This window comes from Calidris pugnax, unplaced genomic scaffold (genome assembly GCF_001431845.1).
Source record: "Calidris pugnax isolate Ruff unplaced genomic scaffold, ASM143184v1 scaffold46, whole genome shotgun sequence".
NCBI lineage: Eukaryota > Metazoa > Chordata > Aves > Charadriiformes > Scolopacidae > Calidris > Calidris pugnax.
This window is the reverse complement of record NW_015090769.1, coordinates 853,706-867,575: the sequence shown is the minus strand read 5'-3', so window position 1 is coordinate 867,575 and position 13,870 is coordinate 853,706. Positions and strand designations below refer to the sequence as shown.

General features: G+C 43.0%; 1 protein-coding gene across 1 annotated transcript in view; it reads right to left on the bottom strand.

Moving 5' to 3' along the window:
- ELL (elongation factor RNA polymerase II) overlaps positions 1 to 13,870 on the bottom strand; it is a gene marked incomplete at its 5' end in the record, with an annotated part of 61,560 nt that overhangs the window by 26,838 nt on the left and 20,852 nt on the right. The window contains one exon of the mRNA XM_014938171.1: positions 7,406 to 7,453. Within this exon, the coding sequence (XP_014793657.1) occupies positions 7,406 to 7,453 (48 nt within the window). The remainder of the gene's footprint in view (positions 1 to 7,405; positions 7,454 to 13,870) is intronic.

The following is a 13,870-nucleotide window of genomic DNA, read 5'->3' as shown; positions in this document are numbered from 1 at the left end:
TCCCCCCCCCCCCCCCAGTAAGCACCTGCAAATTTGACCCAACCTAAGCTCCAATTCTGCACAGGCTTTTACCAAAATAGAAGCATTTTCAGCCTTTTTTTGTAAAGTTAAACACTCCAACTACCACCGTTTGTAACGCTCTGGTACTCAAGCTCTTAAATTCTAATTTACACACACGTTGAAAGAGGCAGAAGGCTCCAGGCTCTATATAAACTTACAAAACTACCCAAGAAAATCCAGTTCATGACGGAAAAACTAACAAGCAGGTGCTGCTCTTCAGCAACATCCCACAGTCCCACTTCAGCATCTCAAAGCAAAGTAACACTGCTAATTATGACTTAGCTATTACCACTGAAAATCTGATTATTATACAGATTATTGCATTGAAAAAATAACTAACAAGACTAACATTGCCATAGAGGAGTGCATCCCAAGGCAAAGATCATTTACAGGACACAGTTTATAAAATCTCTGCTGAGATTCCATCCAGACCAGGACCCACGCAGGAGGTTTCGTGCCCCCGTCACTGAAACACCTGTTTTATTTTGGGTTAGAACCATCAAAATCCTCCTTTCGGCACCTGGAGACAGAGCTGTCACCTTGCTGACCCCCATGTTTTATGCCTGACCAATTCCCTTCGCTGCTAATTAGAATATTAAACATGAAAGCTGTTTTCTGTGTATTAAAAGCTGAGAGTATCCTTGACAGCACTCATTAGAGTCACCCTGGGAATAGGTTAAAAAAAAGAAAGACTTGGACACAGTAATTTAAAAACCCCCACCACTAATGAGATTCAACAGGTCAGGAAGCTTCTGGAGAATTAAATTCAGGAAGCAGCAGTTTGTTTTAAACTCATATTTTATGTCCTGCCTCCCCCAATCATCAACTCCTTTGAAGTTTTTTCCTTCTTGCGAGAGAGGTATTTACCCAGAAAAGTCAAACTATTAAAATCTCATGTAACTGGACGCTGCTTTAAATCACTCTCTGACGTTTGTGCTACGTACAAAACCTGCCGCCCTCAAAAGTTAATGAGAAATTTCTGAAGCGACGTCGATTTGGAAGCAAAATAGGAATGTAACAAATTGGGGAATTAAGGTGTAGCGGGAGAAAGCGTATTCCAAAAATAAACACATTTTTGTGTCATCATCTGAATTTCAGAGCTTGTTAAATCACTGAAATTACCCTTTTCAGTCCAATCGACAGGAGGCTCGCTAGAAAGTATGTGAAGTCCTACCACCAGCTCCTCAAAGCAGGGCACAACGGGGACATATTTGGGTACTACAGTTAAAACCAGCTGGTTCCGCAGCTGCCAGCTTCTTGTCATACCCACGAAAAAAATAATAATAATAATAATAACAGGACAAAGAGCTCTTTCTATCTGCCCCAATTGAACCGGGTCTCGCTTTCTTCAAAGCTCTACCTTTGGCCTTTACTCGACAGTGCAATTAATTAAAACAGCTGAAAAGCAGGCGTGCGGAGGTCAGCTCTGGGCTGTCAACATCCTCCTCCTCCTCCTCTTCCTCCTCCCACCGCGCGGGGCTCGATGGCATCATCGCACCCAGCTCCCTTCCCGGGCTGTAATTACAGGTGATTGGCAGCTCCATCACCAAAAAACCCTTCTTCTGGAAGTTTTGGGGCTCAAATACAATTAAGCGCACGAAATACTGGTTTTTAATATAAGGAACTGCGAAGTTTTAAAATATTTCGAATTTTTAAAAGGAACTGCACCGTTCAAAAATATTTTCAGTTATTATAAGGACCCGCAGAGCTGCAGAATAGGTATTTTTAAAATTATTATAAGGAACTGCACCATTTTAAAATAGGTTTTCTTTCTGTAAAAGCCTGAGTTTCACACCCCTGTGAAACCCACCCCGGGGGCAGCTGAGGGCGACGGAGCGTTTTAAACTGTTCTGATTCATTTTGCTGTATTTCCTTCGAGGAGGAAGATGAAGAGAAGAGGCACTTGTAGAACTTAAGCAGCTTTACAGGAAAAGTTATGTGCAGCTCCTCTCTCAAGGTGCTCTACAAAGGGAGGGGGAAAAGCGTTTGCAGCCTTTGTAGCTCCTTTTATTCCATGCAAAGCTGTTTGCTCATCTAATGGCAACAAATCATCCACCTTTCAAAGCTCTCCTTGCTGCTCCCTTCTAATTCTGCCAAACTCCAGTGGCAGATTTTTATCTACACTTTCATGCTGAGCCTTCTGGGAAGCTTAATTGTAAACAAAGTTAAAAAAACCTGGAAATTGCTCCTTTCTTTATTTCCCAGGACTAAAAGGTTTCGTATTTTTCTTCTTAACTTACGATAACAATCATGTCTTTCCTGCTACACTTTGTTGGAGTGCTATGGACCTGGGGAGACTAATATCAGAGGGTTAAAATATGGGCAGGGAGGAGGGTGCTAGACTTTAGTGCCTGCTTTATTCAAAAGTTTTAAAAAGTTTTATTGTGCCACCACAAAAAAAATTAAGAAGTTTTATACAGCTCAGTTCCGATTCTTGAAAAAAAGGATATTAAATTCCCCTTCCTTAGGCAGAGCACCAAATAAACACACACTTTTTTGTAGCTAAAAGGTATATAAATGGCATTTTTAAAGTTCGCTGAAGAGTTGTGTTACTTTACCAGAAACACTGCCAATTAAATCTCAGCGCTGTCACTAACCGACACGACAGACGGTTTCAAGCATCTATAAATATCCTGGAAGGGTTCAATCATCGGAAGAGAAGTTAAAGAAATAAAACTCCTAAATAGAAAAACCCTTTTGACACTCACAGAAGCAGCAGAGTCGTTTAGATATCATCTTAAATAAAGCTTTGGTAAAGTCATAGCAGCCTCTGAGCGCTGCTACTGTCAATAATTTGTGCCCATGAAGACTTGCACTGATTTAGTGAGGGCAGAAAAGAAAGAAGGAGGGAAAAAGTTTTTTTGAGAGAAATAATCCACACGATCAAGGAGCAAAAGTTCTTTCCCTGCAGTTCACCCCTCCCGCTGTCAGAAATCAGAGCATCCCACCGGACAGACACACGGAACACGGACCTCACTCCTGTTAATTGTAAAAGCCAACGAAGAACTTTCCAAAATAACCCACACACAAACTTACCCCTTGGCTGCCTTGAAACTGGATGACTGGTTTCGATGTCACAGCATCCTAAACAAAAAAAAAAAGTGGAAAAAAAAAAAGAGGTTACCTTAGAGAAATTTAAAACTCCAATATCCGTTGCCAAAAAAATACTCAGCTTGATTTTTCACCTATACCTTATTTTTTTTAAAGGGAAAAATTTCAGTGAAATACGCTCGCTAGAAAGTATGTGAAGTCCTACCACCAGCTCCTCAAAGCAGGGCACAACGGGGACATATTTGGGTACTACAGTTAAAACCAGCTGGTTCCGCAGCTGCCAGCTTCTTGTCATACCCACGAAAAAAATAATAATAATAATAATAACAGGACAAAGAGCTCTTTCTATCTGCCCCAATTGAACCGGGTCTCGCTTTCTTCAAAGCTCTACCTTTGGCCTTTACTCGACAGTGCAATTAATTAAAACAGCTGAAAAGCAGGCGTGCGGAGGTCAGCTCTGGGCTGTCAACATCCTCCTCCTCCTCCTCTTCCTCCTCCCACCGCGCGGGGCTCGATGGCATCATCGCACCCAGCTCCCTTCCCGGGCTGTAATTACAGGTGATTGGCAGCTCCATCACCAAAAAACCCTTCTTCTGGAAGTTTTGGGGCTCAAATACAATTAAGCGCACGAAATACTGGTTTTTAATATAAGGAACTGCGAAGTTTTAAAATATTTCGAATTTTTAAAAGGAACTGCACCGTTCAAAAGTATTTTCAGTTACTATAAGGACCTGCAGAAGAGCTGTGAATTTTTAAAAGGAACTGCACCGTTCAAAAATATTTTCAGTTATTATAAGGACCCGCAGAGCTGCGAATTTTTGCACCGGGACTGCACTTTTTGCCTGGCTGTGATTTTACAAAGCTCACAAAAACTCTGGAATTCAAACCTTTCGCAGAATAGGTATTTTTAAAATTATTATAAGGAACTGCACCATTTTAAAATAGGTTTTCTTTCTGTAAAAGCCTGAGTTTCACACCCCTGTGAAACCCACCCCGGGGGCAGCTGAGGGCGACGGAGCGTTTTAAACTGTTCTGATTCATTTTGCTGTATTTCCTTCGAGGAGGAAGATGAAGAGAAGAGGCACTTGTAGAACTTAAGCAGCTTTACAGGAAAAGTTATGTGCAGCTCCTCTCTCAAGGTGCTCTACAAAGGGAGGGGGAAAAGCGTTTGCAGCCTTTGTAGCTCCTTTTATTCCATGCAAAGCTGTTTGCTCATCTAATGGCAACAAATCATCCACCTTTCAAAGCTCTCCTTGCTGCTCCCTTCTAATTCTGCCAAACTCCAGTGGCAGATTTTTATCTACACTTTCATGCTGAGCCTTCTGGGAAGCTTAATTGTAAACAAAGTTAAAAAAACCTGGAAATTGCTCCTTTCTTTATTTCCCAGGACTAAAAGGTTTCGTATTTTTCTTCTTAACTTACGATAACAATCATGTCTTTCCTGCTACACTTTGTTGGAGTGCTATGGACCTGGGGAGACTAATATCAGAGGGTTAAAATATGGGCAGGGAGGAGGGTGCTAGACTTTAGTGCCTGCTTTATTCAAAAGTTTTAAAAAGTTTTATTGTGCCACCACAAAAAAAATTAAGAAGTTTTATACAGCTCAGTTCCGATTCTTGAAAAAAAGGATATTAAATTCCCCTTCCTTAGGCAGAGCACCAAATAAACACACACTTTTTTGTAGCTAAAAGGTATATAAATGGCATTTTTAAAGTTCGCTGAAGAGTTGTGTTACTTTACCAGAAACACTGCCAATTAAATCTCAGCGCTGTCACTAACCGACACGACAGACGGTTTCAAGCATCTATAAATATCCTGGAAGGGTTCAATCATCGGAAGAGAAGTTAAAGAAATAAAACTCCTAAATAGAAAAACCCTTTTGACACTCACAGAAGCAGCAGAGTCGTTTAGATATCATCTTAAATAAAGCTTTGGTAAAGTCATAGCAGCCTCTGAGCGCTGCTACTGTCAATAATTTGTGCCCATGAAGACTTGCACTGATTTAGTGAGGGCAGAAAAGAAAGAAGGAGGGAAAAAGTTTTTTTGAGAGAAATAATCCACACGATCAAGGAGCAAAAGTTCTTTCCCTGCAGTTCACCCCTCCCGCTGTCAGAAATCAGAGCATCCCACCGGACAGACACACGGAACACGGACCTCACTCCTGTTAATTGTAAAAGCCAACGAAGAACTTTCCAAAATAACCCACACACAAACTTACCCCTTGGCTGCCTTGAAACTGGATGACTGGTTTCGATGTCACAGCATCCTAAACAAAAAAAAAAAGTGGAAAAAAAAAAAGAGGTTACCTTAGAGAAATTTAAAACTCCAATATCCGTTGCCAAAAAAATACTCAGCTTGATTTTTCACCTATACCTTATTTTTTTTAAAGGGAAAAATTTCAGTGAAATACACAGAATTCCAAGTGGGAAAATACAAAACCTGAAACGGCGATTCGTACCTAGAAAAGGGATAAAACTGTAACGTCATCAGTGGTTAAAAAACTTCACTCTCGAAGGTCATTAACCCTGATTTCAGAAAAAGAAAACCTCTGAGAGGGAGCCCAGATGGACCACGCTTCACTCCTCCCCAACCCCTAAACCCCACTCCAGGCACAGAACAGCTTCGCTGAGGCTCGTCGGTGCTTGTGTTCAGTTTTGAGTTAAACACTGGATATTTGAGGGGAAAAAGTTATGACAGTTCTGGGTCTGAGAACGTGCGAAGTGAATTTTTTCCAACAGAAAGCTGGCAATTCATCGGAACAGCAAACTGCAACCTCGTTGCAAAATACCCTTGTTACGGTGCCCGTTTCAACAATCGGCCTCTTCCTCTCCACTCATTTCCCTACATTTCAAGGAGTCACACTCCTGCCAGCTCCAAAACCCCCCAAAACCCGCTCAAGGCAGAAAAAACACTGAATTTCAGCGTGAATTTTTGCACCGGGACTGCACTTTTTGCCCGGCTGTGATTTTACAAAGCTCACAAAAAGCTTTGGAATTCAAACCTTTTACCTGAGGTTTCAACTACAGGGAGAGAACCAACACGCCGAGTTTTTATTTCTTCAATCTCAGGAGAATTGCTGCTGTATTGGGTTTTTTTTTTTTTCCTAGAGTCACTCAAAACATCCCAAGACGCACTAAGAGACCCCCTCCACGGGACAGAATTTTCCCATTTCAATGGGAAAAACCAGCCACGAAGAATTTAGGAGACAGAAATCCAAACGGTGCGTTTGTATTGTCCTTTTTGCATCACAGTCCTCTCCCGGCGTTATAACGACCACCTCCACTTCCCCAGGGTTACATAAACGAGACTCTTACATTTAGCAGCAAAAGAGTTAACGGCTTGAAAGCCCATTAAATTTATCATCTCTCATAAAACCTTTCCGAACGTTTGCAGCCCAGGAGTGAAGAATCTCAGCCACGATACGCTAAAAAACCTGGAAATTGCTCCTTTCTTTATTTCCCAGGACTAAAAGGTTTCGTATTTTTCTTCTTAACTTACGATAACAATCATGTCTTTCCTGCTACACTTTGTTGGAGTGCTATGGACCTGGGGAGACTAATATCAGAGGGTTAAAATATGGGCAGGGAGGAGGGTGCTAGACTTTAGTGCCTGCTTTATTCAAAAGTTTTAAAAAGTTTTATTGTGCCACCACAAAAAAAATTAAGAAGTTTTATACAGCTCAGTTCCGATTCTTGAAAAAAAGGATATTAAATTCCCCTTCCTTAGGCAGAGCACCAAATAAACACACACTTTTTTGTAGCTAAAAGGTATATAAATGGCATTTTTAAAGTTCGCTGAAGAGTTGTGTTACTTTACCAGAAACACTGCCAATTAAATCTCAGCGCTGTCACTAACCGACACGACAGACGGTTTCAAGCATCTATAAATATCCTGGAAGGGTTCAATCATCGGAAGAGAAGTTAAAGAAATAAAACTCCTAAATAGAAAAACCCTTTTGACACTCACAGAAGCAGCAGAGTCGTTTAGATATCATCTTAAATAAAGCTTTGGTAAAGTCATAGCAGCCTCTGAGCGCTGCTACTGTCAATAATTTGTGCCCATGAAGACTTGCACTGATTTAGTGAGGGCAGAAAAGAAAGAAGGAGGGAAAAAGTTTTTTTGAGAGAAATAATCCACACGATCAAGGAGCAAAAGTTCTTTCCCTGCAGTTCACCCCTCCCGCTGTCAGAAATCAGAGCATCCCACCGGACAGACACACGGAACACGGACCTCACTCCTGTTAATTGTAAAAGCCAACGAAGAACTTTCCAAAATAACCCACACACAAACTTACCCCTTGGCTGCCTTGAAACTGGATGACTGGTTTCGATGTCACAGCATCCTAAAAAAAAAAAAAAAAGTGGAAAAAAAAAAGAGGTTACCTTAGAGAAATTTAAAACTCCAATATTCGTTGCCAAAAAAATACTCAGCTTGATTTTTCACCTATATCTTTTTTTTTTTTAAAGGGAAAAGTTTCAGGGAAATATACAGAATTCCAAGTGGGAAAATACAAAACCTGAAACGGCGATTCGTACCTAGAAAAGGGATAAAACTGTAACATCATCAGTGGTTAAAAAACTTCACTCTTGAAGGTCATTAACCCTGATTTCAGAAAAAGAAAACCTCTGAGATGGAGCCCAGATGGACCACGCTTCACTCCTCCCCAACCCCTAAACCCCACTCCAGGCACAGAACAGCTTCGCTGAGGCTCGTCGGTGCTTGTGTTCAGTTTTGAGTTAAACACTGGATATTTGAGGGGAAAAAGTTATGACAGTTCTGGGTCTGAGAACGTGCGAAGTGAATTTTTTCCAACAGAAAGCTGGCAATTCATCGGAACAGCAAACTGCAACCTCGTTGCAAAATACCCTTGTTACGGTGCCCGTTTCAACAATCGGCCTCTTCCTCTCCACTCATTTCCCTACATTTCAAGGAGTCACACTCCTGCCAGCTCCAAAACCCCCCAAAACCCGCTCAAGGCAGAAAAAACACTGAATTTCAGCGTGAATTTTTGCACCGGGACTGCACTTTTTGCCTGGCTGTGATTTTACAAAGCTCACAAAAACTCTGGAATTCAAACCTTTCACCTGAGGTTTCAACTACAGGGAGAGAACCAACACGCCGAGTTTTTATTTCTTCAATCTCAGGAGAATTGCTGCTGTATGGTTTTGTTTTTTTTTCCCTAGAGTCACTCAAAACATCCCAAGACGCACTAAGAGACCCCCTCCACGGGACAGAATTTTCCCATTTCAATGGGAAAAACAGTCACGAAGAATTTAGGAGACAGAAATCCAAACAGTGCATTTGTATTGTCCTTTTTGCATCACAGTCCTCTCCCGGCGTTATAACGACCACCTCCACTTCCCCAGGGTTACATAAACAAGACTCTTACATTTAGCAGCAAAAGAGTTAACGGCTTGAAAGCCCATTAAATTTATCATCTCTCATAAAACCTTTCCGAACGTTTGCAGCCCAGGAGTGAAGAATCTCAGCCACGATACGCTGACGTTAAGAAAAAAAAAATTAAAAAAAATATAAATTCACTAGGAAGAAAACCTCTTTCCAGCCCAAATGGATAAGCTCACACCGAGACACACTTTCAGAGCCTTTTCAGAGCCCATCCAATGCGATTTGACGGATCCACGTCACACCCTAAATCGTTAGGGGCTATTTATGAGGGTGAGTAAAGCAGGAACACGCCTGAAGCTGACAGCGCTGCCTCCCTGTCGCCAAGTTTTATAGACCCGAAACAACCTTCATAAAGAAACAATAAACAACGTCTTGCTCGACGTACAGAGATCACCAAATTCCTTGAGTGCCACGCCACCGCATACCACAGCGCGCTGTTCATCCACAGACCCCGCCAGCTTCTCCTTCCCCCTGTCAGCGTGTACCCCGCGAGGCGGCCAGAAATCCCAGAAATCCATACGGATGTACATGAGCAAACAAGTGTTTGAAATATTTAAAAAAAAAAAAAAATCTGGATTAAAAAATGAAAAAAAAAAAATCCCCACCAAAGCCCTGAACGCGGATCTCGTACGAGCTAATTACGGATTTGCGAAGTTCTGCGATTAATTCTTGGAAAATTACTTACGTGGAATAAAAAGGTAACATGAAGCACGTAAGTAGAATGAGGCAGGAACGATAGGAAAGCACTGTTACACAAATCAGGACAAGCTTTCATCACAGAATTTATAAATTTCTATCTACATACAAAATGGTCTGAAGTCAAATGCGTGATCTCAAACTTCAAAATGAGTGTTCATGCGAGTAAAAATGGCAAATTTCAGCCTTATTTCCTCACTATCACCCCCCCAAATTCAGGATTTCTAGGCTCCTGAGCTGTGTGTGCTGAGGGACTGTGGGGTTTTGTGATCTGCCACGTAGGAATATGGGTGTTACAGCTCCCTGTTACACCCCACAGAAGGGAAAAGCTGGATATTGGAGGGTCATTGCACCATCCATGTTCCCCTCTTGGCTTCTCGGCAACATCACCCCTGTGCTGGTGTCATGTCCCTTCTACTGCCACCCAGCTCCGTGGCCACAGGTAGCTTGAAAAGGCTCAGGGAAGAAGAAAACACACACCCTAACCTAATTAAGGATATTAATTTAAGTACTTTTATTAGATGAAATTAAACTCCTGCTTGGGCACCTTCGTTCAGAGTAAAAGCAGGCAGATGAATTAAGCCAAACCAAATAAAAACCATACCTCAATTTTCAGCTCGTTTGGATTAACTTTCCTGAGTGTTCTTGTATGAACAACCCCAATTTTACAGAGTTCTTGCTACCGTTTCCGAAATCCCCATCATCCTCTAACGAGTCACCTAATTCTTCTTCCTTAGTAACACCAAGGCACTGAACTTCCTTCGTTACAGTTTCCTAGAAATGCTGTCCCTCCCACCTTTCACAGGAAGAAGGTCTTTTCCTCTTTCTCTCTTTCCTTCTAATTAACAAAGTCACCTCCTCAGCCCTAGGGCAGGACCGTGGTCCTGCTGCAGGTGAGGGTCCACCTTCTCTGGAGCACACCAGCCTACAGGGCTCAAGGATGTACATCAAGGATGCTGATGAAACCTCACCTTTGAGTTTAATTAAGAAGCAAACCAAGACAGATCTGTCCCAGGAAGGGGCCCCACCAGCACAGCCTGAGCATCTCCCAGCTAAAACATTCCAGCTTTCCATGAGACTCACTGTATTTAGGAAGAGCTACTTGAAGATGATTAGGATAAAGACAAAAATCTAAGCAAGAAAACAACATTTAAGTATTTTAAAGCAGCCACGTGTCAGTTCAACACGTGTTCTACTGCCAGGCACAGACCTTCACCTCTGCAGTTAGAATCATAGAATGGTTTGGGTTAGAAGGGACCTTGAAGACCATCGAGTTCCAACCTCCTGCCCTGGGCAGGGACACCTCCCACCACACCAGGTTGCTCCAAGCCCCCTCCAACCTGGCCTTGAACCCCTGCAGGGATGGGGCAGCCACAGCTTCTCTGGGCAACCTGGGCCAGGCTCTCACCACCCTCACAGCAAAGAAGTTCTTCACGAGATCTCATCTCAATCTCCTCTCTTTCAGTGTCAAACCCTTCCCCCTCGTCCTATGGCTCCCCTCCCTGATCAAGAGTCCCCCCCAGCCTTCCTGGAGCCCCTTGAGGGACTGGAAGGGGCTCTAAGGTCTCCCCGGAGCCTTCTCTTCTCCAGGCTGAAGAGTTGACACTCATCCAGAGCGGTGATGATGCTGCTGGAGAGGTCCAAGCGTGAATGAGCACCGTTGCTGGGACCCACAGGACCGGAGAACAAGCCACTACCTGGCAAGAGTTACAAATTTCCACCAAGAGCGAGCAGAGCCCCTTCAAACACACCTCCCAACACATTAATTACTTCTCTGCTCCCACTCACTATTGTTTCAACAAAAGGTTTCCTGACGCAGGACCCAAAGGTTGGCAAATCATTACCACGGCTTCGCTGTTTGCTAATTGCTACAATGGATCTTTAAAAAAAAAAAATGCGTCAAACTTCCTCCCGTCTGACCGTAAGAGAAAATGAACTGTTTTAACAAACCAGTGAGTCCTTCCTGCAGTCGGACTCACCCGTGCCCCAACGCTCCGTAAGGAAAAATTTCCAAAGGAACAGCCCAACCACAAACGTGTGGCTGTACTTCTCCAAGATCTACCCAAACTTTCATTGCCGGCTTCATCACATCCACCCGACCTGCAAACACACCCATGAAAGGAGCCTGGATAGACCCCAGATATCATAGAATCAGAGAATGGTCAGAGTTGGAAGGGATCTTGAAGACCATCGAGTTTCAACCCCCTGCCCTGGGCAGGGACACCTCCCACCAGCCCAGGTTGCTCCAAGCCCCCTCCAACCTGGCCTTGAACCCCTCCAGGGATGGGGCAGCCACAGCTTCTCTGGGCAACCTGTTCCAGTGCCTCACCACCCTCACACCAAACAAGTTCTTCCCCAAATCTCATCTCAATCTCCCCTCTTTCTCTTTAAAACCATTACCCCTCGTCCTAGGGCTCACCACCCTCACACCAAACAAGTTCTTCCCCAAATCTTATCTCAATCTCCCCTCTTTCTCTTTAAAACCATTACCCCTTGTCCTAGGGCTCCTCTCCCTGATCAAGAGTCCCTCCCCACCTCTCCTGTAGCCCCATTAGGTATTAGAAGGCTGCTATAAGGTCTCACCAGAGCCTTCTCCAGGCTGAACAACCCCAACTCTGCCTTCCTAGGAGAGGTGCTCCATCCCTCTCAGCATTTTCCTGGCCCTCCGCTGGGCTGTGGGTTCTGTCAGGTGACAACACAGCCTTTTACTCCATAAAAATTCAATTATTTTCTATCTGGAAGGAGCATTTCCACGCTTCTGTGCCCAGTTTGCTGCCTTCCACAGCTCCTGCTGTACTCTTTGGGCACGGTGGAGAAATAAAGCTGCAAGTTCTCAAACACTAAAGCTCTTCCCCAGGACGCCAACAGGAATTAAACCCAGAGACCCAAGTGCTTTTTGCCAGACTGTCACTCCAGATACCATAAGGTTATTTGCAAAGGCATGAGATTAAACCAAAAAACCCCCAAACTCATCCCCAAAGCTCCCACAAAACATTTGTTTTTTATTAGCATGGTATTGTGCTCATCTTCATCCTCTTCCCCAGGCCAGGGGAGAGACAGTAACCCTTAATACGTGCTCCAAAAGCTCTCCGAGGTGGTGGCAACACCCAAATATTCCTCACCCTTAAATACTCCACATCCAGCACGTGGAAGCTCAAGTAAAGTGTCGGAGAAACTAGAAAGTGTCAATAAAACACACAAAAAATGCATCTAAAACTAATAAAACACCGTATTATATCAAATATAAAGTGATATATACTAAAATTCTTCATTACATATGAAATATAAGGTGATATATACCAGAATACTTCATTATATAGCACTTGATTAAAGCTGGCATCAGGTTTTAAAAAAATTCAGTGGAAAAGCTGGATGGGATATTCCTCTCCAGGACCAGAAAGGGCATTTAAAATCCTCAGGGGTCAAGTAACCCGCTGGAAACCTCCCCCGTTTCTTCAGGGAAATAAGAGATAATTAAAGAATATGTTGTTTCGAGAAGTTCTGTTGTGCATTTACTGGAATTTCTACTGGAGGCAGTGTTATACGGAAAATATTTGCTTTTCCTTAGTATCCGTGTATTTGTCTGTTTTCTTGAATGTTAAAGAGTCACAAACGCCGAGCAAACAGAGCAAATGAAAACTTACCCTTATTTATGTTGGAAGAAGGGAATTATTTTCAGAATTTAAAGCTTCTCGCAAACATTTAAAATTAGTAGCAAGAATTCCAATAAACACACAGAGAAACTATAAAATCCTGCGTTAACGGGGCGTTGTGAGCTGCCAGGTGCAATTCCAGCCAGGTAAAGCACCTCAGAAGCCAGTCACAAAAACGAGAGGAAACAGAAAATTAAAATTCATACATTTCAGACTCGCTAAATACCCCGAACTCATCGAAGTTCCTCTTTAATCCTTTGGTTATGACTAGTTTATGTTTCTTTTGCCCACGCAGCATGGTCCAAATATAGGCATGCACCCTCCGCTACTTCCTCCGGCTTCTCAGCACAACTGGGCAGAGGATGAAAAAAAGATTAAAAAATAAAAAAAAAAAACCAACAAACACTTTAAAAAAGGGGTCAGATCCCAAATCCAGGAGGTTCTTGGGTCAAGTAGACCTGGATGCTCGAGAAAAAGTGTCCTGCAGACCCAAATGGAACTTCATGGTTCAGATTCCCGCTTACTTTTTGGTTTTAAACACGCAGGAAAAAAGTAAAAGAGGGACCAAACCGAAAGCAAACACATCCAGCGTCTCGCTGTGACAGACTCACAAGGGACACCTCCGAGTCCCCAAGTTCATTAGCAGCAAGATCTATCAATCCCAAGGGAAATAAATACCTCTGAATATACCCACAACAACTTCAAGTGACTCGGCGTGAAGTTTCCTGGCAGTCAATTAGCCCAAGCCGGCCCAGGAGAGACAAAAGGCTTCTCCCAAGACATTCCACTTTTTTCAAGGCTTATATTTACCCTCCCTACCAGAAACACAGCAGTAAAAACCCTCCCGAATATTTCTTTTTTTAATGTCACGGCTATTGCTTACGGAATTAAAAGCCCGTCTCTCCCTGCAACACAACTTCCATCTGCATTTTCAGGGCTCCCCAATAATCTCATTTGAGGTTGAGGGCACCAAGAGCCTGCAGATGGGATCGAGTCTTCCAAGA